A 27034-nucleotide genomic window follows, 5' to 3' on the forward strand; every position below is an offset into this window, starting at 1 on the left:
ATGATGATAGATAGATAGATAGATAGATAGATAGATAGATAGATAGATAGATAGATAGATAGATAGATAGATAGATAGATGTTCCCCAAGATGCTGAACTGGTCTAATAGAAATGGACTGAAGTGTTGCATATCAGACAACATTAAAGTAACACTGCAATTTTTGCTAATTTGGATTTGCTCCCTCAATTTTTTGAATTAGATAGATGATAGATAGATAGATAGATAGATAGATAGATAGATAGATAGATAGATAAAACAGAAAAGAGGTTTCATGAAGCTAAACTGATCTACTAGACGTGGACTGAAACATGCAAATTGGGCAACATTAAAGTTACAGTTTTTGCCAATTTTGGTTTGCTGTCTCATTTTTTCAAATTTTTTAGATAGACGATAGAGATATTTGATTAGATGGATAGAACGAAAGATAGCGATAATTATTAGAGATGAGCGAGTAGTATTCGACTGAATAGCTCGCTGCCATAGGAATGCGTGTAAGCGGCCGAACACCAAGGGGTGAACACCCCTAGGTGTTCAGCCGCTTACACACATTGCTACAGCAGCGAGGTATTCGATCGAATACTACTCGCTCATCTCTACTAATTAGATAGATGGATAGATACTACATATTTTACTAATATATTTTAATGTTTGCTCACAATTGCTTTTTGCCTTTGTCGTTCCCTCTGTTTTGCTCGCTCTGACTCCCGCTTTTCATATTCCTTGCGATACTCCTCCCTCTTCAGGCACTCGTGTTGATATTCCTCATAACTGTCATATCTAGAAATTGATACATCCAATTAAGGAACAGTATAAACAGCATGGAATCCTTCAAGATGGTATCAAACGTCTTCTACAATAGCCTTTGTGGAGCTTCCTACCTGGGCCTACGACTGTATGGTGACCTTGATCTTGATCGTTCATACACTGGAGAGTTCTGTTTACAATGATCTGCTTCGTAACAGCAGTAAGACCTTAACATAGAAAGAATCAGATGTAATTCAATGTCGTAACACACAAGAGTCTAAGAGAATTCAGTATATCCCCCTGCAAACAGGACAGGCTCCCTCGATATAACAACATTTGTATGAAACTAGCAGAACTAGCATGTCCAACTACATCCAATACATGACCAAAGTGGGCCATACTGATATCCTAATGTACTAGTGAAAAAATCCCTTTAAGTCAGCAAGCTTTCACCTCATGAGTACAATATCTGGTTGCAGTTTTTTTTACCAATAGTGGATATAAATACATTGGATATTTTCGTAATTTAAAATTTATTCATCTATTTAGCTTTATTCCAACCAAGATTTGTAACCTCAGGTTTGGGATGACCTGTCCTTTAGATGAGTTATCACATCAGGAAAAACACTATTGTGCCCACAGAACTTATAGACATCATAGATCAAAGTCTTCCAAGTCAGAGCGAAGAAATGCTAACAAGTAATTGTTCTTTCTTAAAGAGGTTACCCCATCCAGCATGTTACTCCCTATCCACAGAATGGGTGTAATCTACAGATTGGTGTTGGTCTGGATAGTGAGGTCCCCACCGATCAGGAGAACAGAGATTTTTTAGTCCATGTTCTTAATAGGCTGTTGGTCACACAGTGGATGGGCAGCATGCACAATGCTCCATTCATTTCAAGGGGATTGCTGGAGATAACTGAGCGCTGTACTATTTCCGATACTCCCACCATGCAACCACCACTGTATTCAGATCAAGGGACAAAAATCCCCATTTCTCCTGATTGGTGGTGCCTGAGTGGCTGGACCCCCACCAATCCACAAGTTATCCCCTTTAAACTAAGGTCCCATATAGCGAGCCACAGCAAAAAAGCGTTGTGGAAAAAAACTGCAACGGAAATGCATTTTTTCCCAAAAAGTCTACGGAGGCTTCCTCTGCCGACTTTCTGTTTCAATTATACCTATAGGGAAACTGGCGGGGTTTCTGGTGGTATAACTGACATGCTGCGATATCCAAAACCGAAACGGTTTTGGAAATCGCAGCAAGTCCACTTGATGGGATTCATAGGGACTGTAAAACAATGCGTTTTTTGCTGAGGTAACACCACATGGGCCCACAGCCTTAAGCAGACTGTATATGTCATATACGTTCATGATCACCGTATAATACTACATTTCCCAAGGTTAGAGATAGAGGCAACAGTAGCTTTGCTACACAGCTGCTTTTTTAGAGGTCTTGAGATTCAGGTTTGCAGTCATTAAGAAGGTTGCCAATGATGAAGAGGTTGTTCAGAAATGGAACAGCACCACACTTGTCCCGAGTTTATGAAGGGTATTGCAGCCAAGTTCCATTCAACTTAATTGACCAAACAATTAAGTAACTATGGATTGCATCTGTAGATGTGTGAACTTCTATTATGATCCTGTCGATCTTGTTTATGACGTAAATGAGGTCACTGCAGAATTATCCAGTCCAAGGCTTCTATTAGGCTTTAGCGGACAAAGTGAGAAATGTGCAGGATATTGTACTTTTTAAAGGGGCTCTATCAGCAAAATTATGCTGTATGAGCCCAACATATGCGTTAATAGCCTTTAAAAAGGCTATTCAGGCACCGCAAATGCTATTTTAATCCCCCCCCCCCCCGTTTTAAAATAAAATCATAAAAACATATTTGTAAATCATACCTATCGTACACGGTGGGCGGTCTCCATGGTCCGAAGTCATCTTGCTGTCACACCTTCCTCTTCTTTCTTCTTCTGTCCTCGCTCTTCCCTGCCTTCATCTGCTCCCGTAGTTCTAAGGGGTACTTAGAACTACAACAAAAATGGGCCAACGCGTGCGTAGTAGTGCTCCAGAGGAAGCGATACTGCGCATGCGCGGGATTTGAACACAACCCGCCAGAAGAACAGACGATCAAGGCGGGAAAGAGCCAGGACAAGAGGACACAGCTGGAAGAAGAAAGAAGAGGAAGGCGGGACAGCAAGATGACGTCGGACCGTGGAGGACCGCCCACCGTGCACGATAGATATGATTTACAAATATGTTTTTATGGTTTTATTTTTAAATGGGGGGTAGGTTTAAAATAACATTTGCGGTGCCTGCATAGCCTTTTTAAAGGCTATTCACGCATATGTGGGGCTCATACAGGATCATTTTGCTGATAAAACCCCTTTAAAAACAGAGATAATTACATTGAAAATTTAAAATAAAATCCTCAAAAATTCTTAAAAATTGTATTTCTTAGAGGCCGTTTTTGATTATACATTCCGTTTAAATGACTACAAAATTAAGAATTTTTTGGGGAAAGTTATTATCACCTGTTATACGCAATTTGCTATATATAATATAATAAGATATAATATGTAATAATAATAACCTGCATTTCATTACAAATATCAGATTATTTTTTTTCCAAAGGGTGAATAAATATCCTACTGAAAAATTATGATTAAGAGTATAAATGCAATACTAAAAATTAAAAAAACAAATAAAAATTAGGAACTAAAAATAAAAAGTCTGTACAACATCACGGAGTAGAGTCTATCATATCCAGCAGAGAATTAGGACTCCCGGTCAGATCAATAGGGATGTTTAATTAATTAATGCCTGTTAATTCTGTGTGAGCCCCGCTGAGTTCAGTGACCTGCACAATGTATGTTCCAAGGGAATGCGTCTGACGTAGATTCTGCTCCGGTGAACCAGTATACAATCTAAAGCTGACTGCTCTGATACGCTTATATTTTTATTCCAATACTTTATCTTTTTAATATACTAGAGTAAGTATGCCAGGAATCAATGGTTTGATTGATTAAAGTGAATATATTGTTCCCGTTATCGTGTACATTGGACTTCATAAACCCATGTGCATTCCATATATTCTCCCCGGCGCATTCTTGAGCTTTCCAAACACTATCTTAGTCATTTATAAAGAAGGAACTGACACCATGTTTAAGGGAATGCGTTTCAGAGCCATAATTTTATCAAAAGGGTTAATCATTAAAGCTTAATAAATAATGCTCGCTGCTACTTCAGGACTGATTGAGAAAAGCCGAGATTGTGACAGACAGCATCATACATCTCAGTGATAAATACGATATGGATGACGTGGATTTCAGACTGTTAAATATAGTCTATATTCAGCCTATACTCAAGCTCTGTTTCGTCGGAGAGCCATAAAATGGACTGCTTGGAAAGAAAAGAAAAAATATACAGATTCTAGAAATCTGTAAGATTATCTAAAAAAACCCCCGTCGTTTATACTATAGAATAACCTATTGATGACCGTACACATCAGACTTGTGCTGGCCGAACCCACTGACTCCTATGGGACCAGCTTGTAGGTCCTGCCTCACCGACATACGTTTGGCTTACGTTTTGGAGAAGAAAGAAAATAAGAATAATTTACACTTCACATTACAGAGAACGTCTTTTCCAATTAAGGTATAAGCTTCATGTCAAATAAGGTGGCCATCCTGACGATTTTGGTGAGACAGTCCATCCACCTAACATGTACATTGGATACTTGGCCGAATTTTTTGGAAAAAGTATTGCACACACTGAAATTCAACAAGACCAATCCTTTGTTCTCAAGGGAGATAAGCCTCCACAAGATGTGTCTGAATCTTCAGAATCTCGACTAGTCCTCAGAATCTCGACCAAGTTGAACTTGCATACATATGGGGAGTTCATTATGGTTGTCAGCAAAATGAGTTTTTGGTGATCAAACCACCAATTTTCTGTATTAATGACACCCAAGGCACTGAAATCACCATCCTTAAAGGGATTCTACCATTAAAACAACTTTTTTTTCTAATTACCACATCGGAATAGCCTTAAGAAAGGCTATTCGTCTCCTACCTTTAGATGTGGTCTCGTGGGGGCGTCCTTCTTCTTCATCTGCCTCTTCCCCTTGTCTGTCGTCTTCTTTCTTCGTCATGTCTGACGTCTGCTCAGTCAGCTCTGACAGCAGAGACCCTGTTAGAGCCGGCTGCGCATGCTCAGTAAGGTCCATACAGCCCTCCGATGCCTGGATGAGTTCACTCGTGCGTTGGAGGGCTGTACAGCCCTTACTGAGCATGTGCAGTCGGCTCTAACAGGGTCTCTGCTGTCAGAGCCGACTGAGCAGACGTCAGACATGACGAAGAAAGAAGACGACAGACAAGGGGAGGAGGCAGATGAAGAAGAAGGACGCCCCCATTGCTGCCGAGACCTCATTAGCATACCCGTAAGTACCAGTGTTTCTAAGGAACGGCGCGACAGAGACCACATCTAAAGGTAGGAGACGAATAGCCTTTCTTAAGGCTATTCCGACGTGGTAATTAGAAAAAAAGTTGTTTTAATGGTAGAATCCCTTTAAATTCGACTACCAAAGTCAAAGCCAGCTATGCTTCTTGAAGACAGGCATGAGAGCTCATCGCATTGCAAGCATTGTTGACACAATAATACACAGTAGGAGGTCAGAAGAAGTTGTTTTTAATGTTGGCCTTCAGCACGACTTTAGTTTTTCCCAAGACAATTGACTTTTGAACTAGCCCTTGGGCTAGCCCTGATATAGAGATCTGAAAAACAGACATACTTTCTTTTGCACTCGCTTGTCTAAGGCAAAAAAAAAGTATGTTAAATGTTCCTGTCAGTTGGCAATGCTCAAGAGAAGAAAGACTTAAAAACTAAAAAGACTAAGAAATGTACAGTGTGGCTGACCTCTCATACAAACACATGTACCAGTAAGTAGCATTAGCTGACCACATCTTTCATTCTTTCACATCACTCTATATAAAAGTTACAATCTTGATGTCTATGTACCATTGACCAGCTTGGTAAAAATAACACTGAAGCCATGTTTTGGCCCCAACTAAATGGTCAGAAAATTGTACATCAGTATAATGATGAGTTTCTATAGCATACTTGTTACCCACATTTTCATACTTCTTCCTTTCCATATATCTGATTCATGTCGGCTGAACCTACCATTTTCTTCTGGATCATCCACCATTTAATATTCTACTGACTCGACTGAATCCAACAATGGCATGGCTTACCATGTTGGATTTCAACATGTCTGATCTTTTTGTTTTCAGGGGAGATAGGCAACCAACATAGACGACTAGCAGTGACCTAGTCCCTTTTTCTCACTCAAATGGCGAGTCAAGTATGTATTGGACAAGTTCTATTGGACAACAGCTATCGAAAGTGTATGACCAGCTATAGGGTTTTCGGAATAAGTTATCAACAGTGGATACAACCCTTCATAATATAATTCCTTTTACTTACCCTGATGAAGATCTGCTTGATGGAGATCTGGATCTTGAACGTGAATATGGAGACCGTGAACATGATCTGTGTTGAGAAAAAGATCTAGACCTTGATCGAGAACAAATCCTTTGTGACCTTTGTGAAAATAAGGATGTTGGTGGGGATACAGAATATCTGCTTGGAGAATTGAAGGATGAACAAGAAGGTGATACATCAAATAATGAATAGGATTGCATTCCATCCCAGGAATAACACAGTTTATCATTCTCATCCTCGCTGTCATCAAACAAACTATCCATACCCAGTCCAGAAGTTAAAAACATAGGTAGTCTAGAGAACTGATCATCATTGTAACCATTGTTTCTCAGGTCACTGTTTTTGTTTTCTTCTTCATAAACTGCTTGTGTTGGGTCACCAAAGTGCTTATTGAGTTCTGCACGAATTTCCTGGTCTTGCAGAGGTTTGCGATTGCTGTTCTGAGAACTTGACATGGTTCCCTCAAAACTGTCTTTTGGACTATCCACTTGATCCTTTAATGAACAGACTTGTGATTTTTTCCCAGGCAGGGAATCCTTACATTCAAGTTGTCTTGAGGCCTGTATATCTTGTGATAAGCTAATGTGTATTTCTGATTTTGAATTCATAAACTGACAGTAGTCATGGTCTCCAAAAAGCCGTAAACTAGGTCGCTTCACCTTTTTCTCCTCTTGTCCAATGACCACAGAGGTTTTGCTAAGCTGTGCATACAGTTCAGATTGTTCAGGACCTTTTTTTGAGTTAATAACTTGGATACTGGAAGACTCAATGTAACGAGATTTCTTAGCGGGTGGCACACCGGACTTGCAAGAAGACTTCGGCTTTGGAGAAGTCCTGAATGGGTTATCTTGGTTGGCTTTGTGAGGTGGGGTTGTTGGTGGGGTTAGTCCTAAAAAAAAAAAAATCAAAACGGTTAGATGTACAGAATCTAGTGATTTTACCATCAGCAAAAATAGTGACAATACATTTTACACCAATAAGAACACATACACAAGTTAGCCTGCAATGGAGTCACATCTTCTATAGTATTTACAAAATCCATGAGTGAAGCCATAGTGCTGTTATATGAACAATGACATACAAGAGAACTGTCCAACATGAGGAACCAGGGGCCTAAAGGGATGTAAATATCCAACCAATTTCCATGGGCAACAGGACAGTTTTAACTATACACACAATCTTACACAAATCGGTGGACATCTATATAGGAAACTAAAGCTAGAACTTTCTTTGCAGGGGCAATTGTATTTTTTTTTGTCTGAACTAGCTTTTCTATGTGGACGTCAATATATGTTCTGCTTAAACAACCTGTATCCTAAACAAGTTTTACACTAGGTTCACGCTATCGTTTGGCTCTCAGTACGAGACTCTGTCCCCCATTCTGCTTAAAATAGGCGAGAGAAAAGTCCTGCAAGGAAATTGAGTGGAAACCTGGCGGACTCCGTTATAGTCAATGGGGTCTGCGGGTTTCCACGTGTAAACGCTTTTTAGGGTTTCGGGTTTTTTGAGTCCCCAAGCCAACCCAAAGGATGAAACCCAACACTGTTGTCCACCACTTACTTTCCTACCATTATTAAGGACTCACAATATTAATTCAATACATTATTACAGCATGTTTGCTACCATGAGACCAGCCCATGTTATGACAGATTCTAATGGATCCCAACAGAACCAATTGACTATAATGGGGTCTGTCAGTTATCCTTTATGGTTCCTGACATTTTGCCTGCAGGACTTTTCATCCTCAGTTTTCGATGGGAGCTACAACATAGGCTTCTAACTAGAGATGAGCGAACACTGTTCGGATCAGCCGATCCGAACAGCACGCACCCATAGAAATGAATGGAAGCACCTGTGACGCTGACTTTGCTGGCGGCCGGCGTCACAGGTGCTTCCATTCATTTCTATGGGTGCGTGCTGTTCGGATCGGCTGATCCGAACAGTGTTCGCTCATCTCTACTTCTAACATTTCCTCCAACACAGATGTAAACATGTAGAAACCCACCCATTATTCTTACACAAATAAATCACATGGCCAAACCTACAGTAAGAGAACTTCCTCATTTACTACTACCATTCACTATCGATTCCAGATTACAATTAACACAAATACTTGTATAACAAAAATGAAGCAACTAACTAACAATGAAAAGAGTTCAGCGAAAACAAAGCGGAGCATCCAGCAAGGCGGTGAAATGAGTTTAATTTTCCTCAACTTATGTAATTTGCTCACTTAAAATGCAAAATGAGAAGTAATAATGTTAAATCATTAGCTATAGGGGATGTAAATAATATGATTTTCTCCATTTACTTTCTGTGCATTTCTTTCTACAGAAAAAAAAAACAATTATAATTAGTACTAATAAGTAATTATGTTTACAGACGCACCAGGCTATTGATATTAAAAAGAGCATAATTATATCCTGATGTTTTTAATGAAAAACTTCATTAAAAATGAAATGACAAAAGAGTCTAAAAATACTTGGGAAATTGAAGAGTGATGCAGGGGGAACTTAGTGTCACTAGATTCGATTCAACCTATCGCTTCCATAATCTGTTTTCTGCATGCTCTTGGTATAGCAGACTCCAAAAGACAAATACTCAGTATAATATGTATCATTGGAAGTTGTAGACACAGTAGGGAACCTTTTTTTTTTCTTTTAAATGTAGATTGCGAGCCCCAATCCATGTCTTTTTGGAATATGGCATGGAAATCCATGCAAACATGGGGAGAACATACTAACTCCTTTTTTAGCCCTTGGTGGGATTTGAACACCAGGACCCAGCGCTGCAAGACTGCAGTGCTAACCACTGAGCCACCGTGTGGCCCCCTCTCACAGTAGGGAACCTTGTACCCATTAGAGGAAATGAGTTGGAATGACCCATGTCAATGTAGTCTCCTCATCCTACGCAACAATGTTACCTATCGGTTTAACGACTAGGGTAGCAATCACTAAGTTATTGTTTAGGCTATAAGTGGTAGATCGATGGGGGTCTGACCACTGAGACTCCCACTGTTTGCTAGAATGGGGGCCCTTGGTCCTGGTCTATCAGTTAGTGGGCGTTCCGATGGTCAGACCTTCACCAATGTATCACCCATAAAATGGTGATAATTTGTGATATTTGTGAATAAACTTTATAAGAATTGACTATGACACTAAAGTAATTCATTTCAGATCAATTTTAATAGGTTTCATCTTCTACTAGACATTTGGGGTCCCCTGCTATATCAGAGCCTAGGACCTCAGAGGATTCGCTGGGGCTATGGTTAGCCAGACCAACTCTTTACCAATGTATCCTGGAAGCCCTAGAACAGGAGAATTCCCTATAGTTCCTCCTAGAAACTTCTCTAAAACTTTGGTTGGCCAGTCCAACCCTGTATAGTGTGATTCCTTATAGTTCTTACTAGTCTGATGCTCCTCTGGTAGTCTGACTGAACAGTCCAACCCTGTATAGACTTAACCGAGAAAAAAAACTACATACAGGAGAACTAACAATGGTTCCCACTGGTATAACACTCTTCTTGTACTCTGATGGGCCATCCCAAGCCTGCACAGACCTACCCTAAAAACACAAGACCGCTCAATGGTTCCTACTAGTATAACACTCTTCTTGTAATCTGACGGGCCAGTCCAACCCTGCATAGACCTACAATGAAAACATGACACCTCTCAATGGTTCCCACTAAAAACACTCTTCTTGTTCTCTGCTGGGCCAGTCCAACCCTGCATAGAGCTACCCTAAAAACACAAGAACGCTCAATAGTTCCTACTGGCATAACACTCTTGTAATCTGACGGGCCAGTCCAACCCTGCATAGACCTATACTGAAAACACGAGAACTCTCAATGGTTCCTACTAGTCTGCCACTAATCTTGTATTTTGGTAGACTAGTTCAATCCTGTATAAACCTACCCTGAAAACAGAAGAATTTCCCTATAGTTCAAGCTAGACACCCAAACAAATAGTCCAAATGAAGGATTAGCGTTAACGTATGTCATTGTCAGGGATCACATGCAGAAGCAGAGAGTGAAGAAGCATTAGATTAGTACTTAGATATATCATATTTGCCCATTAGATGAAGTACCATGATCATCTAAGCTACTACCAATATACACAAACCCTTTATCCTTTTATATTATTATTATTTTAGATTATAAAATGTATCTTGGTAATTTTTTCCAGTACCATTAAAATATTTCCAAGGTTTTTAAGTGCTATAAATGACACCATTTACCCTCCTGCGCAATGCCGCCTTGTTTAGTTTGAGTGATTGAGACCTCTTGATATTATCTTCAACAAAAAAAAAAAATAAGCCGGTGTGAGATACGCTAATGTATCTGCGTCTGGTATATTAGTTCAGGCATTTTGCATTGATCAGCATGACTTTCAGGCTGCAGCTGCGGTGTCTACAATCACACGAATGTTCCGATAATTCATTATCAGGACGCTCGCCTGCTCTCCGCATTTACATACAGAGATGTTTTGCTACTATGGGAACAACTTTTACGGGAAAAATTATTTCTACGCTGGGATAGCTAAATGTGACAACGTTATTCTACTCAGTGGGGGTCTTCTCCATGATGACCATTATAACAACCCATAGTCTGCAAGCCAGATATTCCAGCCGTCAAAATAGTCAGAAACAACTGCATTGGCCATATATAATGATTATCACTATGACATTTTCACAGGTAGTTACTTGGCCAATGGGGGCTGGTAGACTAGAGTAAAACTCTCCCCCATACCACAAGTAACTAGGGTAAGAGGAAGGAGGAAACAGAGCAAGGGCAATTGCTTGTCCTATCAGGTATTGGCCTAGACCCCCAAGTCCAGCTTGAAAAAAATCACCTATAGAAGTAAAAAGTAAGCTCCCTGGACCAGCCATGTAACATAAAATGAAAATCCAACTAAAATCTACTTAATCCATTAGTGACCTAGCATCTTTAGATCTTAATGTTATCATTTAATTTCATTGTTGCTTTGCAAAAGCCATAGCCATATTATGGCTTGTATTTTGCAGGATGAGTTCCGTTTTTTTTTAAATGGCCATAACACTTATCATATAACTTATTTATTCACTCTTTTGGGAGCAAAGGAATGGATTAAAAAAAAACCTACCACTGTTTTTTGAGTTTCTAAATTTTGCGCTGTGCACCATGTTGCATGTTGCTTTCGTACAATATCAAATACATAGGAACAATACCAAATATGTATGGATTTTTATGATTTACTGCTTTTGAGCAATAAAAACACTTTCAGGCCCCAAGTAGTGTAAATGCCAAGGTTCGGCCGTGGCATAAACCACCGCGTTTTACAGTCCCAGTAAAGTTTAGTAAATCCCATCCACACATTGCAGAAAAATACTCGCACTAGACATGCTGCGATTTCCAAAACCTCTACAGATTTGGAAATCGTAGCATGTCAATTAAATATGGAAACACCGGCGGCTTCCCTATAGGTGTAATGGAGGCAGATTTCCTCTGCAGACTTTGCAATGTGTTGCCGCTACGTTTTTCTTGCTACGACCTGAAATATTTGCAAAACTGTCATTAAAAGTTCAGGACACAACCCTGTCATGGTTACATATTCAACAAGGGTAATATCTAGAGATGAGCGAGTAGTACTCGATCGAGTAGGTATTTGATCGAATACTACGGTATTCGAAATACTCATACTCGATCGAGTACCACTCGCTGTTCGAATGTAAAAGTTCGATGCAGAACCAGCATTGATTGGCTGAATGCCATACAGTCGGCCAATCAACGCTGGTTCTTCTCCTACCTTTAGAAGTCTTCTCCATGCAGCTTCCCGGCGGCGTCTTCCGGCTCTTCATTCACTCTGCCAGGCATCGGGCCTGGGCAGAGCCGACTGCGCATGTCCGCTTGTAGTGCGTGCATGCGCAGTCGACTCTGCCCAGGCTCGATGCCTGGCAGAGTGAATGAAGAGCCGGAAGACGCCACGGGGATGCTGCAAGGAGAAGACTTCTTGGAGGATCCAGCCCGACCCTCACTCGTGGACTTGGTAAGTGTAATTTGATCGAATGTTGCCTACCCCTGAAACGAGCATTTTCCCCCCATTGACTATAATAGGGTTCGATATTTGATTTGAGTAGTCGAATATTGAGGGGCTACTCGAAACGAATATCAAACCTCGAACAATTTACTGTTTGCTCATCTCTAGTAATATCGGCTTTCCACATATCTAATGAAAGTGTTTCGTGAACAATTTCCACAAGCACGTTACACAAACATTTGAGACTATTCACACTTTAGTACAAGCGTTTAAATCGGAAAAGGTTGAAATTTGACCCTTCATTTTTTTTTTTTTTTTGATGGTGTTCCTCCCAAAAAAAGGTTTCTCAGCTTTGTTTGCTGCTACTGAGCACGGCTAGATTTATGAAAAGACAGGTGACTGTTACTGGCTGCGAGCTGACAAAAGACAGTACAGAACACTGTTATCACACTTGCACAAACTATAGGCAGTGAAGCTCCTCTCCGAATGAAATTCTGACTATGGTTTTTATTGCTGTCTATTTTCTTTTGTCAAAGGAGCCTGCTGCGCGCAGCAACAAATAGCTGCCATTACCCAGAATGTAATGGGTGTCAGACAAATCACATAACACAAACAATCAACACTATGTAGGCCATATTTCAGCGGAGCACAACCTTAGCGGTATTTATGATTACTGCATTGAAATGTGTTCTATAATAAACAAGTGCCTCTATATCACTCACACTTACCAAATTTTTTTGCACTCAGATCTGTTGCCGCTTATATGCGTGCTGCAATCATTATTTGTCACTTGCCAGGGTTGCAAAATGCACATTTTGATCTCAATAATTCGAGAAAGATTTGTAGACTTATAAATGGCAGCAAATTGGGGTTTCTAAAAAGGCTAATAATCCATCAATGGTTAGTAAGTAGGGAACAGCTGGGTAATGGAAAAGTTGTCTGAACCTGATGATTTTGGAGGGAGCTGTCGTTTGGGTATGGCAGATGCCCGGACAGATGATGTTGATGGAAAAAGGGTCGGGCATGGTCCTCAGAGGAGGACACAAGTATATGGAGGCCTTTTATTCCCCTCTCCCATTGGCATTACATTTATACTTGGGTCTTGTATGTGGGAGTAAGGGCGGGTGTTTGGGCACCTTAACTTATAACAACTTGATCTTGCCTTATGGACAATGCAATGACATGTAAATTGTTGTTGTTATTAAAGAAGTAATCCCACAAGGACAAATTCTCTCCATATTCCCAATTATAGGACTGATGAGAGCTGCCAAACACAGGTTATTACTCTTCAGCATGGAGCATGGCCTCATATTATTTGGCCATCCATTATTTTCCGAATGGACACTATGTAATACCATATTCCTCCTGTAGTGGCCACTACAGAAACTATTAGTGTTCACCCACAGCATCGTGGCAATATCAGATCGGTGAGGGTATCAGCTTCTAGATCAGGGGTAGGGAACGTATGGCCTCCAGCTGTTGCAAAACTACAACTCCCAGCATGAATACTGGCTCTGCTGTTCTGGGAACTCCCATGGAAGTGAATGGAGCATGCTGGGAGTTGTAGTTTCACAGCAGCTGGAGAGCCAAAGGTTCCCTACCCCTGTTCTAGATCCATGGGGGTCAGCTGATCTCTAGCAGGTCCTTATTTAGGACATAATCATTAGTTAGTCAACATTACACAATTTTTCACAGTTCTATTTATAAGAAATAGAAGTAGACCAGCTTCTCCATGTATTGTAGATCTCCAGAGATTATTGCAAAATTTAGAAATATAGACATTGGGGGTAATTTATTAACCAATTCACATCGGTTTTCTGGTATAGATGGGTATACATGCATCACTTTTTGATGCCAAATATGTACCACTATGTTACTTCTACAGCCCAATTGGCAATTTTTACAAAATTTGCCAGAGCTGGTGAAAATGTCTTAGCCTGACAAATTTACAACAACCTATGCCAGAATATATGAGTTATACCAAAAATCTTGGCCAGCCCCTGACTGGTGTAGACTTTAAGTCTGGCACAAAGGACTACACCAGGATTACTAAGACTTCGGACTCTCTTAATAATTCAGGAGCATCTCATGCCAGCAGGGAAATATTAGGAGTGGAAAATAAATAAATCCTCCTCACTATGTATTTATTGTGCTCCATTCACAAGCCTTTATTAGCTATCCAAACAAATTCCTTTATCATCATTCATAACCCATCTGTTTCTTATGTTCTTCCTCAGACTATAGGCCTAAGGATCTCCAGGAGCCCTCAAAGACATTTACACAACAGGGATGTCGATAGGGGGTAAATCTTTTTTCTTTGTTGGGGGAGGGGGCTGGAAAATGCATGGGAAATTTTAATCAAATGTTGTGACACTAGTGGCTGGAACATACCTGTTATATGGTAATGTGTTTTAAAAAAAAATACAATAAAAAATAATAATATAATACAAAAAAATCTAAATAAATATTGAAATAGCTAAATTATTATCTCTCCATGCATGTATTTATTATCCTAAATTACAAAATCTATCTTTCTAATACCCGATATATTGCTGTAACGAATTTTGAAAAATACAATAATAAATAATAAAAAAAGATAAATAATATAGTTAATTATATAAAACAAAAAATATAAATAAATATTTAGACAATGAAATCCTTCTCTCTCTGTGTTTGCATTTCTTAAGCTAAATGACGTCTTTACACTAAGATAATAAAAAATAACGATAAATAATATACATAAATATATATATATGCATGCATTTATTAACCTAAATTGTAAAATCTATCTTTATACTACCTGTTATTTAATTGTAATGTATAATAATAAAACATAATGATAAATTACATATATATATATATATATATATATTAAATCCTTCTCTCTCTCTATGTATGCATTATTAACCTAAATTACAAAATCAATCTCTGTACTACTTGTTATTTTATTGTAATGTATCCTGACAAATACAACAAAAAATAATGATAAATAATATAAATATAATATATATATATATATATATATATATATATATATATATATATATATATCCATATTTATATAAGGCAACTCAGTTTACAGGGTGCACTCTACAGTATAATACAACTACCTGCTATAGATTACTAGACAGATCTGTCCACCACAATGAATGAAGCACCTGCACCCCCTATATACCAGCATATACCAAAGACCAGCACAGGCAACGAAGCATAATTCTAATTTACACTAACCCAAACATGAATCGGCCTAAGCAGGAAACCAGTTGAAGCCATGAACCAGCATGAGGATGAACCAGTATAAACTCTGAACCAGCATAAACCATAAATCAGCATAAGCTACAGGCTGCAAGTTGTATTCCCCAGATGACTCACAAACCCTGCCACATTGGCAGCTACGAGGCAAAATCATTTAATACAAAGACTGTCAGAGACTAGCACGGCTGCATCTGCCCGAGGCAAATAAAACAGGCTCAGGTCTCCGGTGACACAAAGACGACAAAGTAATGGGCAAACACAGCCAGCGACAGCCATTTTTATCTTTAAAGATGTACATCTTACAATTTGTAAACAACAATATCCGCAGAGACGACAACAGAAATAGAACGGGATGCTTGAGTCTTTCTCAGAAACAAACACTTGGATTCGAGAGGAAAAGGCACCGTTTTAATCCTCTGCATCTTGAAATGGATGTTCTGAGCTGGAAAATGTAGGAAACAAGTTGTTTGTAGCAGGTGCAGCTGAAAGCTAGGCATGTTTTGTCTAGATTTCTCGCTACGGCCCACAGCGGGATACTTTCAGGCTGCTGTTAGACTATATGTACACAATCAATTCAGAAGATGCCATACAAATGACATGGCATAAACACTACAAAAGCTGGAATTACAATGGCTGTTCACACCACTTTCTAAGTAAAACTGGATAGAAATTGTCACATACAATAAGAGAGTGACTCTGAATATATTATGAACCCCGGAAGTGCTCGCTGGTGGGCTAGAGGACAAGTATCTGTCTCCAGGTGACCTAGTGGTCCAGCGTCTACTTCAATAAGCGCTGGTCCATAGTACTGCAAAGAAAATCTCCACCAATCCTCAAAATTGGTGTCATTGCTAACTTAAGGGGTGATGCAAGACTTCAAAAACGTGGCTGCTTTCTTCGTCTTAGAAAGTGACATCACGTCCGTTGGTCACATAGCCATGGTCAGTCTCCTTCCTTTCAAAGGGTAGAAGATTTGGCATTGCCATGTGACCAATGGGCATGAGGTCACTTCCTGAGAATAAGAAAGCAGCCATGTTTTTGAGTCCAACACAACCCCTTTAAAGGAGTGTTCTGGAAGTCGTTCTGCGCTGGGTCCGGGTGTTGGACCCCGACAGATTGGAAAACCACTCTAAGCATTGTAGCTTCTTCACAACTTATGTGGTGAGCTGTGTTGTAGTGTCCTCAAGAACAGGTGAAATTAAACTTCGGATCTGATTTCCAGGGAACACGCCATATAATTCAGATGATAAAAATCTGTCTACCTATCCTAACTTTCAGATGGTACTATTCTCCTTGTGGAGAGCAAGCTGATGTAGGCAGTCTTACAGGAGATGCTCCCTGGGAAAAGTATGCAAATTAGCTCACTGCCAACAGGTAGACTCTATCTCTCTAGTGCCACCTATGGGTATCTACCCTTCAAGTCAACATCTAGCTCTTTAAAGATATATCAGCCAAACATAACTACCTATACGTGGCACTAGATAGTTTTCTTCCTTGTGGAACAGGGACAATTTGGTACCTTCCTAGCTCTATCATCTGTCAGGGGCTCTACGATAGGTGTAATATGAGAGTAGCTCCAATGTCACCAATTGTGGTGGCCATATTGGTTCTTGAGATGTTGTAAAAACCATAACAAAAACTGCTACAACTGGAGTCTATGCAGTTACAGTGAGATCTGGGTGCGGATTAACCCTCATTATGCTAGTATGGCATATCACCCATAATGTAAAGAAATAATAATCAATAAGACTAAACTAGGGATTAAATCTTATGTCACATTTAGTAACACCGCATGGGAAATGTGTTAAAATATGATGGGAACAGGGACACAAAGGCGTTCTGTTTATTTGGCTTCCTTATCTAATCTGTAAGATAACTTATCAGCAATACGTTTAATTGCATCGGCCATCGCTGCTGAAAAATGCCAGAACTTCATGAAATAGAGATCATTAATAAAAGAAATGTCTACCGCAAGTCGACATTTCCATCGTGATGTGTTTATTACAGCCTGATACACAGTAGCTGGTGAGAACGTGTGTACAGTAGTATTATTCAGTATTACATAATGACTGTGGTTATTACGGTAGGTGTGTGGCCATACACAATTTTTTCTATGTGTTTCTTTTTGGATTTGTAAAAATACTTAAAAGTTTTTTGTGTTGACATTTTTTTTTCACTTCTCATTTTTGGTTTTATTTGACAATTTCTTTTCTCCTCTGTCCATTGTTTTTTACTCTCCATAAGGTCCTCCAGCGCCAAGAGATCTGCTGGATATGGCTTTAGGTACTAGAGGTGGAGCTCGTAAAAAAATTGAGATGCCAGTCAGTGGCGCACAGGTTGGGGGCAAAGAGTATTTATCCCCTCCTATACATATCAAACTCTTATACAGCCAAGGTTTAAGCTTACCAAGGAGCTGAGTAGATTGATACATAGTTTTATGGGGAAATATTTAGTATAAGTAACTTAGGCCACATCTGCGCATGGGTTTCCATTCCGGGGGGTCCACTTGGGGACCCCTTGAACGGAAACCTAATCAGTGGTTACATTAGGAAACCTACAGGCACCATACACTATAATGGTGTCCGTGTGGTTTCCACTCGAAAAGGGCGAAAAATACGCAGAGGGAACGGAATGCCGGTACAGAGTGGCAAGCGCAGATGTGAACCGAACGTCACTGATTGAAACTTTCATGCACTCTCTGTATTTAGGAGTCCAGTTTTCGGTCACATTCGCGATTCGCAGACCTCCTTGTGTGCATAACCATTTTTGGAGTGCGGTTCTACTTCCTTGTTTCTAGGTAGCTTTTTTTTCTGACTTGGGCTCCATCTAAAACTAGCCCCAACTCTAATTTCAACCAATAAATTACAATGTATACTATATATATTCCCATAAAACTATATATCAATCTGTTCAGCTCCTCTTGCTCTATAACATGGTTCTGACAGATCGGACCGCATCGTCTATGGGACAGGTTCTCTTTAAATTTTACAATCTGATGTCAGCCGAAAGCAATTGGTGGAATATCTTAAGAGAGGTGTACTTGAAGGAAATTCTTGTACCAAACGTAGAGCGATTGCTGGTGTGAATCCAGTGTCACTGAAATAGCTCCTATGCAATGAAGACTCAATGGGAACTTATCTACAATATGAAGTCTCCCAACCTGGATAAACTGCTTCACGAACAAATGGCTGATTCAAGGAAACAAGCAATGCATTTATCTAATGATTTTCAATGACATGGAGAACGTCCACATGTCTTTCACTGTACTAGATGAAAAAATAATATTAGGTACAGAGAGGGCCCAATAAGGTCACTTAAGGGCATCGGCACCATTAACAATGGCTATGGCCTGTCCCTGAGCATGTCCCCGATTACACTTTATTAGAACACTATGCTAGTACCATTCCATAGACACAATGTGACAATGGAGCCATAACATAATACGAGAATCCTAGCACACCACAAAGAATTCACTTACATGAAAGGCACGTTTTATGTTTTTTGTCTCATAATTGAAATGACATTTTACGGCTTATCAAATCTATGCACACATAGCTTACTATAACTAGCGCTAGGACAAATGTTCCAGGCTGATGTAAACATTTTCCTCGATAAAACCATAAAAAAAAACACTTTATGAAGCTCTTGTAATCTGTTGGCAAAGAGCTAAGATTTAGGACTATCAGCACAGCAATACAATGGCATTACAGCCATTTGTTAGCCGTATCAGCATATTCCCATTTAAATTGCATATATCACATAAAAAGAGATATATAAGCCTGTTGTCAGTGATAGATTTGCCAACAAGACATCTGCTCCATAGACTTCAAACAAATAGACCAACAAAAGTCACGTCGGGGTAAAGGAAAAAGGGGGCTACCTGTATGGTCTGAAGCTATTAATCTCCTCCGCTGACAGGTAGACCTTGGGGCAGACAGGGACAATGGATGAGGCGGATTGTATGGAAGTAACACACATTTCCATGACAGCTCTAACACTCTCTACTAACAATGTAGGAAAAAAAAATAAAACCAATCTATTTTCACTCATACGTGTTCTCAGTGATGTTCTGCACTACATGTCCCAGCGTGTTCTGTTCTGAGCACAGGCCTGGAGAGGAACGTGAGCTCTCCCCTCCACCCACTTCTTGGTGTCAGAAGGATTTTCGTAGTTCCTTCAAGTGCTGGCTGTGACAGTATCCACCTGGACACCTGCGTTCTGCTGTCAGCTCCCATTCCAGTCGATAGGTTTATTTTTGTCCTCTGTTTGTTATGGTCCAAAATTTAGGTAAAAGCTACTAAAATCCATCTCGTATCCATCTCCAAATCGCTCTCTCTAGCTCTCTGCCAATTTACCCGTCTCATTATCTAACTATCTATCCAATTCTCTACCATTTGTTGCCTTAGTGCCTTAGGCCCAGTTCACATCTGTTTTCAGTATTTCGCTTAGGGAGTCCATTTGGGGTCACCCCGAACAAAACACCGAACGCATTAGAAAGCGGTGAGCAATGAAAGCTCATGGACCCCATAGACTATAATGGGGTCTGTGTGTTTTCCGCACGAGTCATGCGGCGAAGAATGTAGTTCTTTAAGTACTTTTCTCTCCGCATGACTCGTGTGGACACCATGTGGAAAACACACAGACTCCAATATAGTCTATGGGGTCTGTGCGCTTCATTGCTCACCGCTTTGTAATTCATTCGGTATTCCATTCAGGGGATCCCCAAACGGACTCCCCGAATGGTATACTGAACGCAGATGTGAACCAGGCCTTAGTTGCCTTAGTTCCTTGGCTTTCTGGCATAAAAGTGGCATACTTTGTACCGCATGGCCACTTGGTTCATTTTTTGACTCGCTCACCACGTTTGAGAGAAAATGGTGGAGTGGGATGGAGACCAAGGTGCGCCAGGGCAGGGATGCTTTGGCCTGACACTTGGGGTAAGTTATACCTAAAATTTAGACCAGCTCCTGTCACATTGGGCTTCTCAAGACTCTCCAGAGGCCGAAGCCTTGGATGCATCTTATGCCAGAGGAGAAATTGAATAAGACTGGTGTAGGAAATGCTAATCTTAATAAGTTTTCCCATCTTGAACCATATGGAGTATTTTTTCTATGACCCAGTATAGGCATGGACAATGAGCAGTCAAGAACATGCGTAACAACAGAACATACCCTACTTCAATATGGAGATCTTCTTCAGTATGTGTAGAAGAACTGCCCAATATTATGCACTATAAGTAGAAAACATAGCGTTCAGCATTTAGTACATGCAAGCGAACCATCTACACTTGAGTTTTGCCGTTACGTTACCAGCCGAGGAACCTGACTACATGAGATTCAGGAAAGGCAAGTCTTACAAGCCTTAGGCTGCTCTTATTTGATCAACCTGATGCTACTTAAAGCATAAACATATTTCACCTGAAGATGAGATATGTTACTGCCGCTCGCAGAAGCCTGTTACACTCGTTTAACTAAACCATCAGCCACCATTGCCGCTCCGTGTACTGACAGACTGGAAGGGACCTGTCTGCATTGAAGGAATGTAACAATGTAATTAACAGACAAAATGACAAGCTTATATGAGAGAATATGGAAACTGTCTCCTCCAACTAGTCTGTGATAAATCTGTTTTGGCAACAATAACAAAAAAAAGAAAAGATAAAAAGTAAAAATCCTGGCTGCAGATAAGCTTCCTCATAAAGCCTAGACCCATGTATTCACGGTATTCGCCGCACAATCTCTTAGGTAACTGCTAATTTCTAATGTGCACAACCACATAATTAATACTTTCTCAATTAATAAGCTGAACTGGCCAATTTTTGCAAGACCGGATGACAATAGGGCCTCCCAAATCCGACAAAGGAATAATCTAACATTACGTTGCCCGATTCTTTGTTCCCCCGGAGGTAAGATGCTACCAGAGGTGTCTAGCTAAGGCTTACGCTCCTGTCTCTAGTGAAATTATGTCCGAAATGGGCATGCATGTGTATCGAAGAAACAGGAACTTTCTCTAGGTCAGATGAACATTCAGGTCACAGATATTATAGGTGTATGGTCATCTTAATAGACGTACAAGTAAAAGGCACATCATGTGGCTGCCTTAAGGCCTTTGGAGAGACCATGTCCAGTCCCTTCAATGCGTGATGGGGAAAAAACCTGTGCAGGGGTCTTCTGCCCCCCAAAACCTGTATTGTTTATAACCAGTGGGTGCAAAATTGGCCCGCCAGTCACAAAAGGGCTATAGGAGGATACAAACACTAGGCACTATATACACCAAAGCTTGCCACAACACCTATGAGTGATAGTCTACCACAGGTACAGTATAGAATAAGGTGCACTCAACCCATCATATATTTTCAAAACAGCAACCCAAATCATTACCGAATAATATGACATATACATACCTGCAGTTCCAGAGAGCTCCACACTTAAGGTTCGTTCAATAGTCTTGCTCTCAAATGGGGAACCCTTGGGGTCACTGGAAGACAGCGCATATTTATAAAAACAAGCTGAAATGGAGCTATTGTAGCCAAGACGAGAAGACACCCATCCCTTGCCAACAAAGCTTGCCGTAGCTCAATACTTACTTTGGTGACTCGGGTGTCAGAGGAAGTGACAGACTTGTTGTCTTGGCTGCAAATAAGACAGAAAGAATATGTTTAGGCAGTGATGTAGAAATGTTTACAAGGCATTTGCATCATCAAAAATAATTCTTATGGCCCATTTTTGGATTCGTTATTATCCGCTATTTATACAGGGTCAATAGATTCCATTTTGTAGGAATGTAACCAAAATTAACTTACTGTACACGTCAGTGTCAGAAACTAACGTATCTATCAAAGATATAGACACAAGCGAGGAACACTTTTATGGGAAACCAAGTAATGTCGAATGTTTTTGAATCATGGGAAAAAAATCAGAAGACACGAAGAAGATCCACTTGGTATAACTACAAGGTATGGGTACGTGCCCCTCCATCATCTTATAAACAACATATACACACTGCTATAATGTCCATGATTTTGGTGGTAATCCTTGACTGTCTATGGTGTATAAGAGTTTTCAGATAAGGATTGGGTTGTTGGATTTCAACATGTTTGATCCTTTTGTTGTCAGGGGTGATAAGCTGCTTCCAACAGTGTCTGGCAACAGTTTCCCAATTCAGAGAGCTAGTACTAGCCGGAAAGAACTATCTAAGGTGTACGACCAGCCATGAATTAAGAGGAACAGTAGAGGAACGTTAACCCTTAAAGCATCAAGTGTATTATGTTATATTCTGACATGAAAGAGTTGATCAAGTCATCTCTGCATTTAGAACATGTAAGGTACGGTACGATATGAGAATTTTCTTTATCGACAGGCTACCTTGTGGCAGACCATGACTCCTCTTCAGAAATGACCCTCAGAAGAGAGTAAATAACAGGTGGCATCTCTGCCAGATGTCTGTATGTCTGCTTCCCCATTTGTAGACATCATCTGGGTTGACATTACAATGTGTACAGCTGGGTAGAGAAGCAGATTGCTTAGGCTTTTTGCCAATTGAACTGTTAACAGGTGAATATCTAACTTTAGAAGCGGCAGATAACTTCACAAGTAATGAAGTATTAATACTGTTAGTCAATGATAGCTTTAGTAGGTGCTTGTGGAAATAGGTGTTGAGGTGTCAGTCTAGTTGACCCAAATTAAAGTCACGCCTAGATACACACAGCAGAACCGGATATATTTGGGGTAGAAATGTCATCACACTTGTCAGACTAATATACCCCCAAAAAAACATCTAACTCTACTGTAACTAGCAAGAAGATGACTGTCCGTAAAGTGCTGCGGAATATGATGGTGCTATACAGGCAAGCAAAATAAATAAGATAACTACCTAGGGTGAAGTTATCTTAAACAGATGCTAAGTGAACGGAGAAGGCTATTTATTCAATTCCACATTAGAATACGTCATCATTGAGAACCCGACTGATGTGATACAAAAGAGGTATCATAAAAATAGGGCATCAATATCGTACTTCCAAATAAGCATACCTCCAACTTTTCATAAATGAATATTACAGGTGAATATAAGGAACTTTGTCATACATTATTAATTAAATATATTTTCTCCTCCACTAATAGAATCTTTACATAGAAGTCTATGGAGAGGGGATGGGCAGGCAGCCAGAAAATGCAGCTGTTAAGCTCTACTACACCACGTGTGAAAGAGCTCTTTCTATACTGCTGTGTCTTCAAGATTTGGCTTTACCACTTCACCGGATGAGGCAATAAATCAATTAACAGTCTCCTCCTCCTCTCTGTAGACGTCTGTATGTGTGTTACGTATGGAGATGGATTCTATATATATATAGCAGTCTGAGTTAAGATGGAGGAGGAGATAAGTGGAGAAGGAAACATATTTCTTTAATAAGATATATTACAAAGTTTCTTATATTCACCTGACAAGTTGTTTTAGAATTGGAGATACACTTTAAGTTAAAATACTGTAAAATGTGCAACCTGTTTAATTGTATTTACCGTATTTGCGTTAGAGATTGGATTACTTAATACAGTACAAAAGAGTTTGAGGGACAGAACTGAAGCCCTGGACTCGCAAAAGTATCTGAACCCTCAAATAAATATGGGAGAAAGTGACATTTGTGGAAGATCAAGAGCTTGGAGATTGACGACAAAGAGCCGCATTGCTCTGTAGGACATCGGAATGCATTTAGTTCCCCAGGAGAATAAACATCACTGAATATCTTCACAACTCTCACCACAGAGACCAGTGTCGTGACAATGGCCAAATGAATACATGCAAAAAAAAAAAAAAAACCGCCATTTTCACAGAAGAATGACCTGACCACATGACTTCCACTCTTTGCCTGTTTACCTCCTTACATCCGATAAACTAATGAAAGTCGGTGCCAGGACCAAAATGTTTTAACGGATGCTTATTTTGTGAATGCAATAAATTTATTACATTTGGAAGTCAATTTTGAGTGCCAGAAATGTCTTGTCTATCGTTGTATGGCCATGAAAAGCCTTTTCTGAGCACCTCTACATTCAAGCCGAGTGACGGTTAGAGTTGAGCCGATCTTGACTTTTCAGGATCGATTTTGAAATCCGATTTTCGATCATTTTTTATTCGAACCCAATCTCCACCCCAATTCCGATCCCAATGCATGTCAATGGGATTTTTTTTACTAATCGGAGATCAGATTTTAAAAACAATCTTATTCACTATTCACGTCTCCCCCCCTGTACTCGCCCACACTCTCCTAAGCCACAAGCCCTACCTTCTTCCTAGCTCTTTAACACTAACCTGGGAGGCGGGGTCAGCGAGGCGAAGAAGAACGAGAACACCGGGCACCGGACCAGCCATCTCTGCAGGTAAGTAGCTACTAGACATGTTAGCTAGTCTCCCATTAGAATGAATGGACGCAGCCGGTGCGCAGGGGGTTAAGGCTGTGTGCCGGCTGCTTCCATTCATTCCTATGGAACCGCAGCGGAGCCTTCACACTAAGCATATACTCAGTGTGAAGGCTAACATTGTTAGCTTTTCCCACAATGCTTGGCCAGTAGCAAAGCATTGTGGGAAATAATCACCGATCTCGATCCCACCTAAAAAGATCGTGTTCATAATTCCGATAGCAATCGTGAAATTTTCTCGATCGCCGATAGGAATCCGATCTTTCCGAACACAATCGCTCAACCCCAGTGATGGTACATTACTACGTTGCCATTTTCACACCATGAAAGTGGGAGCATCTAAGCCCTCACCATTTTCTCACAGGTCATGAAACATCCCAAGAAGATTAGGTGGATCTCCCCTTTAAGTCGTGGCAAATTCCGCTAGTTTTCACTTGGGTAATATGGTTATTTCCTGATATACATGTAAAGTCACTGCCTGTGTGCACACTACTAAAGAAGACTGATTTTGTCCCTGTATATCCAAGGCACTCATGCCCAGGGAAACAGTCGGAGATATAAGACTATGTGCTTTGAAGCTTCTTAGCCCTAGAATATACAGGTAAGACTAAAGCATAATGAATACAAATGATGGTCCCACACAGACTGCATATGAAATCACATAGCAAGCATCACATAAAACAGGAAACCTGGATTAAGCGGCATCGCCTTCATGACTCCAATAATATTCCAACCGTGCGCTAAGTGCCTAGCTCAGACCCCAAGTCTCTGCGTGGGCCACAAAGGGTTAATCTCTAAAAAATACTTAGCTTTTGTTCCTGCACAAAGATTACAAGTGGCACAAGCTGTTGAATAATAAACTGCCTTATATGGATTCTTTCTTATCTCTTCGCTGCAATAAGGAATATATTATTTGATGCAAATCTCTTATGTCTTATATTGTGATTTTTTTTTTTTTCTTGAGATTCCTGACATTTTCGCACATTTGCCTGAGGATAAAGATTCACGAGATGCTTTACACATTATAGTTTCAAGGTATTGCTTCTTTTTTTTTTAGTTCCCCTGGAAGTGTTACTTTTAGTAGTTTACAGAAAATCAAAAAGCATTATTTAAAGGGGCGGTCCAGGATTTTAAAAACAAAGCAAAATACTGTAAAATAACCTCACAATACTGCCCTTATACTACCAAACAAGACTACCGCCATACAGATATTACTACCGTTAAAGGGGATTTCTGAGACTTAGGGTGAGTTCACATGGAGTAAAGCGCCGCGTGATGTGGCACATATACGCCGCGTGAGATTTTGCGGGCCGTATACGCTCCCATTGATTTCAATGGGAGCCGGGATCGTAGACGCGGAGTTATTTTGCGGCCGTGATTTTTCGGCCGCAAAATAACGCCACGTCTACGATCCTCACTCCCATTGAAATGAATGGGAGCTTTTGCGGAGCGCAATCTGCCGACACGTGTATACGTGCCAGATTGCGCTCCACTTTCCTCCGTGTGAACTCACCCTTAAAGCCCATGATACTGGATTCCTCTTCCTATTCTTAAGAAGTGACATCACATCCATTGGTCACATGATCATGATACAGCTCAGTCCCTCTCCGAAGAAAGGGATGAGACGTAGCATGGCCATGTGGCCAACGTATGATGTCACTTTCTGAGAAGAGGAAGTGGAGCTCAGTAGATCTGGACAATTCCTTTAAATATTGATGTCCTATTTTTATGATAAATCATCAATATTTTATATGTGAGTGCCAGACTCCCACGGATCCACGGATTAGATAATGATAATCTATCCTAAGGATAGTTTTTCAGTACTCAATTCGCAGAAAAACCATTTAAGTTCCATGTATTTCCCACACATAATTGTCATTCAATATAATGTATAAATAATGCCGCCATACAATGCCTTGTTTTTACCACAAGTGTTAAAACAATGCATTTCAGGCACAATTAATATAATAATAATAATAATAATAATAATAATATCATATAATAGTATTTTAGTATACTTTGCATTATCTATGGGATGAGCTTAGACTAGTGATATTTTTGTTTGCAGCAGGTTATACGAGCAAACTAATTACAATGAAA

General features: G+C 40.1%; 1 protein-coding gene across 1 annotated transcript in view; it reads right to left on the reverse strand.

The window, feature by feature from the left end:
- The window catches only part of PPARGC1A (PPARG coactivator 1 alpha), an 85492-nt gene that overhangs the window by 14604 nt on the left and 43854 nt on the right, over nt 1–27034 (reverse strand). Inside the window, exons 6-10 of the mRNA XM_075259932.1 lie at nt 22111–22156; nt 21928–22001; nt 6238–7144; nt 881–973; nt 659–779 (exon numbers count right to left, since the gene is read on the reverse strand). Coding sequence (XP_075116033.1) covers nt 659–779; nt 881–973; nt 6238–7144; nt 21928–22001; nt 22111–22156 — 1241 coding nt within the window. The remainder of the gene's footprint in view (nt 1–658; nt 780–880; nt 974–6237; nt 7145–21927; nt 22002–22110; nt 22157–27034) is intronic.

This window comes from Leptodactylus fuscus, chromosome 1, assembly GCF_031893055.1.
Source record: "Leptodactylus fuscus isolate aLepFus1 chromosome 1, aLepFus1.hap2, whole genome shotgun sequence".
Taxonomy (NCBI): Eukaryota; Metazoa; Chordata; class Amphibia; order Anura; family Leptodactylidae; genus Leptodactylus; species Leptodactylus fuscus.